At 38.7% G+C, this 6,423-nt stretch overlaps 1 protein-coding gene across 1 annotated transcript in view; it reads right to left on the reverse strand.

Annotated features, from left to right (window-relative positions):
• Positions 1-319: 319 nt before the first annotated feature.
• Positions 320-6,423, reverse strand: part of LOC118328052 (laminin subunit beta-3-like) — a 9,523-nt gene continuing 3,419 nt past the window's right edge. The window contains exons 3-8 of the mRNA XM_035661655.1: positions 2,980-3,094; positions 2,261-2,334; positions 1,966-2,157; positions 1,675-1,738; positions 1,413-1,582; positions 320-523 (exon numbers count right to left, since the gene is read on the reverse strand). Coding sequence (XP_035517548.1) covers positions 320-523; positions 1,413-1,582; positions 1,675-1,738; positions 1,966-2,157; positions 2,261-2,334; positions 2,980-3,094 — 819 coding nt within the window. The remainder of the gene's footprint in view (positions 524-1,412; positions 1,583-1,674; positions 1,739-1,965; positions 2,158-2,260; positions 2,335-2,979; positions 3,095-6,423) is intronic.

A 6,423-nucleotide genomic window follows, 5' to 3' on the forward strand; every position in this document is an offset into this window, starting at 1 on the left:
ATATATGTCCTAGGTTTCTGCCTGTTAAAAGGCAGTTTTTCCTTGCCCCCCTCGCCAAGTGCTTGCTTGTTATGTAATTGGCGCTATACAAATAAAATTGAATTGAATTGAATTGAATCTACGGTAGACCACTTACTTATTTTGAGAAGAGGGCAGGAAGAGGGCAGGTAATACAAGACAATAAAATAAAAAGACCCATCTTTATTGAAAGTCACTCATTTTCTTTCCAGAAGAACATTTACTTTAGCTTCTTGCAATGTGGGGCATTACTACACTGATTTGATTTGTTTTTAGAAGTGTACTCTGGTATGTATTCTGCTTAACTCAAAGGTGTCTGAGCCTTGTTACAGAAGCTTCCTCTATGTTTTTCTAGATGTGTGACAGGTGTGGGTGAAGTCTTACGTTGGCAGGTGTGAGTGTTGCCTTCCTCTGCAGGTCTCCAGGGCAGATCATTGTAGAGATCAGCACAGCGCTCACAGTTCACACCTGCTGTGTTATGCTGGCATTCACACTGAGGATTCACCTGCAGAGCACACAGGAAAAAGACTTGTCACCAATCATTATCATTAGCTGCTTTTCTTTTGTAAACTGAGGATAGATACAACTTGGATTACTCTATTTACTTATACACAGGGCTGCACAAAGTAGGGCCATATCCATAAAATATGTTGCTGAGTCAGTTTACTAAATGATAGAAAAGGGGTTTCTTATGGAAAAAGGTTTGGAACCACTGATATAAATCGCTGTTTTGTGAGGTAAAATTATCTTCAAATATGCAGGATCCCCCTCCCCTCCCTATGAACTGTTTTTCATAATCCAGGGCAAAAACTTTGGGCAGCCCTGCTTATACAGAAAGTGACACAGGGAAGCGAGAAACAATGCTTGTTAAATAAGGAGGATCAGTGAATGGGTTCCTGGATACAAAAGGATTGGTAAGTTTGGAATTAAATGTTTAGAATTCCATGAAATTTTCATACCAGTCAAATCACTCCCTCAAGCCATTTGATGAACATTTCAAAGCACATTTTGTCTTTAATTTGTATGATTTATATGACGATGATATATATGATATATATATTATATGATTGTACATTGTTTTACACACGAAAGGCAAAATAAATGTTATTTTTGAAAATTATTTAGATTATTGTAATTAATTGTTATAATTAATAGTTCAATTTTTTCAGTGTAGATTTTACACTTAAAGGGAGTAAAATTAACTCCACCAAAATAGTAAAAAATGTAACTCAGAGCAGTGTTATGTTGCATCACTCTTTCGTGAGTTAAAGAAGGCAATGTTTAATTATTTCAAAAGTGTTAATTTATCTGAGTGTGGAGCTATATAAACCCTGAAGAAGTGCTGAAATCAACCCTGTGGGAGTTAATTCAACACTGGACTTGTTGCTGTGTACCTTGCTGTAGGTCTCTGGCAGGCATCGGTTGGCGTGTCCGTGGCACATGCAGCTACCCATCACCCTCATCTCCTTGAGGGCATAAAATCTACTGAGAGCTCTGCCTGGGAGATGTGGCACATCGCCGAGCTCTGTCAGCCTCACCCTCAGCCCCGTCAACCCGGACACATCTGTGGAAGAGACAGCAGTCAGTCAGCGGGCCACAGCCTTTAACTCAAGACCAAAACACTCGTGATCCAGGAATTTACAGATTGAGACTTACCTTCAATTTTTTGGCTGTTTGGAGCCTGGACATAAGTATACTGACGCAAAGGACTGAACTGGATCTGGAGGAGAGGAAAAATATCAAGAAATGAACAACATTTTTTTTTTCTGCTGCACTAAAATATGGTTCTGTTGTGGTGAGGACATCTCAGAATATTGTTCAGTAATAAAAGAGAAATGTGGTGAAAACACAAAAGCAAATAAGCTCCTTCAAAGTAACAATAATAAAAAAATTATAAATTATAACCTGACAAAACTAAACAGGGCACAACAGATAGGTTGCACTTACTGTGTGATCTTGGTATGGGTTTGCTCCAGTAGGGGGCAGTGTGTAGCAGTATTTTTGGTCCATGGTGAGAGGAGTTGCTGTTGGGATGCCAGGAAATGCTGTTGCACAGTTGGTAGCCAGGTGGAGAGCGGGCTGCCACGTCCTGCCATGGTCCAGCGTCCTCTCTATAACAAAGGCACTGGGACGAGGACCCTGCAAAGGAGAGAAGGTGAATAAAGAACATATTAGGACCATAAATACAAATACACATGATCAAACTTTAAAAAAAAAAGGGATCCAGCAGACTGTATCATACCTTGAAGCTCAGCACCAGGTTGTCAAGCTGGAACAGGCTGTTGAGGTCCAGCTGGAGACTGACTGGATTCAGTTCTACAAGACAAACAGGCAGAGCACTATTCCATCAGCTACAGTGCATACTGTATGCAGTACTGCAGTTCACAGTGTACAGGGGGGCAAAGCAAATATACCAATTCACTACTGCCAATAGAAGGTTCTACCTTTCCTTCTTTCTTTCACTCCTACCAATACAAAAGCTTTCTTCTTTTTGTCTTCATTGGTTTCTTTCTTTCTTTCACTCCTGCAAACATAAAAGCTTTCTTTCTGTCTTTCTTTTTTCCTTCTTTCTTCATTCATTTCTTTCTCTTTTTCTTTCTTTCTTTCATTCTTTCACTCCTGCCAATAGAAAAGCTTCTAGGATCTCACTTCCTCACTTTCTTTCTTTCTTTGTATTTTTCTTTCTTTCTTTCTTTCTTTCTTTCTTTCTTTCTTTCTTTCTTTCTTACTTGAACATGGAATCCTTGAACCATTTTGTATGTTAACAATACAATACCTTTCATCCCACAACAAACACTGTGACATATGCATGGAAAATGTTAAGGATGACACAATAGTATAATAGCATCGAGCTCTTCTTTCCAGAAAGACAAATCTAGTGATATAACATTATCTCCTTTTTGATTTTGATTCGAATTATTTCTGTCTCTCTTTCTGTCCTTGTTTCTGTCTTTTTCCCACCTTTCCTGGATTGCCACCATCTATCTGGTTCAGAAGTGGACAGGACATCCTGGACAGTGTGGGCCAGCTGACTGTTTGGGTTCCTGGAGTCACATGGACAACACTTCATCCTCCTCTGAGACACAAAAAACAAACAAACAAATCATTAACAACAGACATTCCTGCAGAGTTACATGGTAATATTTGGTGTATGTATGTATTGAATTGTGCCACTCTGAGTGTCAAATGTTCTGAAACTGACCCATGGACCTCAGACCAACTTCCAAATGTGTCTCTTTGCCTCTCTGCTATGCCAGGTAGATAAGCTGTGTCACTGGGCAGGTCACACAGTGGGCAGCCATTCAATATTCCTCAGATGGGAAACCTGATGGCGGTCCTATATTTAAACAACGTTTTGATAAAGCTGTCAAAACAGCTTGGGGGCAAACTTCTCCCCAGTAACAGACAACACAGGACAGTGTGCTGCTCTGGTTCATATCTGACCATGTTTTTTTATAAATAACATTTTGTGACACCAGTGGAACTTATGCTAGACTCGTCGATGTTGAAAAGACAACCACATTCTGAAGATGATAAAATATATAGTCACATCTTGAATTAGAATTTCAGCAAAAATATATGTAGCTTTTTTCTTTTAACCATCTCCAAAATGTAGTTGTCTTTTCAACATAGAGAGCCTAGCACATAGCATATCTCACTACAGGAAAGGAGGCAGTTGACCAAAGTTCTGACTGAAGCTCAACTGTCAATTCCACTGAACAATTTTTTAATGGACCTTTTTCACAGCAGCCATTTTGGCATGAAATAGTAGGGTAATGATATTAATTAAGGTTCCATTCAGGTCAAACAGAGTCAGGGTGCTGCTATTCTTCCAGCGCCGCAGAGAGTGGCAGCTCGACACAACAGCTCCCGCTGCCCCTCTCTTTGAATTTCTCAATAAAGGGATCAATAAAGGAACATCTTATCATATCTTATCTTACTGTGCATTTTGTCTCACTGGAAAGGCTATGCTACACTGGTAACACCTGAGTTTACCTTACTATTTCATGTCAAAAGCATGTAAAAGTGAAAAGAGAATGCAGCAGTAAAAGCAGATAATGCCTAAATTACCATTGGCTGAACTGTTTTTTACCCACTGACGAGCTACGTGCTGTTCGTGATAATTCCCCACACAAGTGCTCACATCACTGACAGCTGGGCCGCTGTCAGTGATGTAATATTTATTACCGCCCTTTATGCTGGTACTCTAGACATGGCTGCCACTCTGGCACACACACCATGGCTGCTTTCCCTCTAGGTAAAAGTTCCCTCTGGGCTGCTGATTGTACAAAATAAAGGTCTTGATAATGTTTTTTCCCTCCAGCTACAGTACATATCTCAACTCGCTCATCTACATTTTCACATTAAGATCCAAGTTTTCAATCGAACTTCTTGTTTTCCAATGGAAAATGCTTGATCCAATGTCTGTAATTCAACTCTTTCATTAGCCTAGTTTAATGGATTTTATGGAAGCATTTTTGTTAAAACATACAATAAATTTTAAAAGTTTCAATAAGTTGGGAGTCCACCAGAGACTTCATACCCATTCAAGGCATCAGCTTCGCATGCTGTAACAGTTATAAATAAAAAAATAATACTTACATTAATAAACGTTTTTAAATACCTGCAAAAGGTATTTGTGCTAAGCTAGGCTAAACTAAATAACTTCAATGAATCCTGCACTGATCCCAGATATTTAACGTGTATGCCTTATAGGGCCACCAGTCCTTACTTCAATGCATTTAACTTTAAGTCTTTTAAAAGTATTTTTCCTTATTACAAACAGTGCCTCTTATCTAATCTCAGGAGATACAGATTTAATCCTCTCAAAGACTCAGGTGTGTCCATGTCAGGTTCACCACTGCTTCACCTCAGTAAAGAGAAGGAACAGGGAGATTCTTTTAAACTTTATACATGTATGTTAAAAGTGATCTAACGTGGCTTATTTCCAAAAGTTTCTGTCTCCAACGCACATGTAAACACACACTGTTTGCATTCTGTCGTTGCCAGCTGACTGTTGCACAAACGGAACATTTATTTGATTCTAAATTGGGGTATAAAGTCTACAGGGCATTATGGTAGATTAGCTGGCTAAACAAAATCTGGGACTGTATTGTCAGCAAGGAGGCTCAGGTTACATTTTAACTCATGTTACCTGTACCACTTCATGTTAACTAGTTTGCAGGACTGAAACCACTGGTGTTGGTTATATGCATGGTCATATGGTCAGTATCTGACATAATAGCATAAAGAATATATGAAACAGGGTTCAAAATCCAAATGTAGCTGAATCAAGTGCTCCTGAAGAACAGAAAACTTGCAGAGAACAAAGGAGCACACTGATTAATTCACAGCTCTTAAAGTACCAGTATGTAGGATTTAGTGTAGTGGTACATTTCTAAGTGTATAGGAGAAACTATGGTGAAAACCTTTTCAACCAAGTATCCAACTAGGTTGACCATATACATTGTTTGCCTCATGTCTTTGTCCATTTTGGCTCTGGTGAAGCACAATTACAGGCTGTGAATTAATCAGTGTGCTTCAGTCCTCCTTTTCCCCTGAAATAAAATATTAGATGTAGGCATGGTGACGATGTCACAATTATCTTGGCCAAAATAATTGCGATACACAATATTTTCACAATAATCAGGAAAATATACTTCATGCTTTTAAAATGGCACTAAACATACTGGAATCACTTTACCTTACATTCTGTTAAGACACACATATTTATTGTCTTTTCTTTTGTTGTTGTCTGTTTTGTTTTTTCGTTTGTCTGTTGTGATTGCTCTTGTCATTGATACAAGGTCCATTCATTTCCTCTTTTTTTTCTGCTTGTCCCCAGGGGTGGGGGGTGGGGGTTGAAAAAAAGTTTGTTCTTACATTTCTGAATGCTGTCACATTTTCAATTGTGAAAACCAATAAATAAAGTTTGGTGACATGACTTTAATGGCTGTTGTACTGAAGGAAGCCATGCTGTAGAAATGTACAGGAACTGTAATTTGCCACCCATCATCTTCCTTACCTATAGACACTACTTAACTTAATAATTTCAGCAAATTGCAAAGTAATTGTCAAGTGAGAAATAGAGCATTTAACTGTGCTAGTGTGCAGAGAGGCCTGAATAGTTTATATAATGGCTATACTGTTAATGTGAGCTTCAAAATGCCATCCATTACCTTAGCAGCAGTTCTTGGAAACTCAGAAAGCTGTTAGCAATTGTTAGTGAAGCACAACCTGGGTAACCAAAATAAAAGGGAATGGACCGGGTTGACAGGTTCTAAGACTGCCCTATACGCCCTAAATATTTCAATTGCTTCACAAAACAAAGGCAAAATGCTATGATGCCCAGTAAATTATCATATAATGTCATTATATGTCAGTCCATATTTAGCAATGTACATT

The sequence above is a fragment of the Morone saxatilis genome, unplaced genomic scaffold, assembly GCF_004916995.1.
Source record: "Morone saxatilis isolate NCDOM2014 unplaced genomic scaffold, NCSU_SB_2.0 Contig18, whole genome shotgun sequence".
Taxonomy (NCBI): domain Eukaryota; kingdom Metazoa; phylum Chordata; class Actinopteri; family Moronidae; genus Morone; species Morone saxatilis.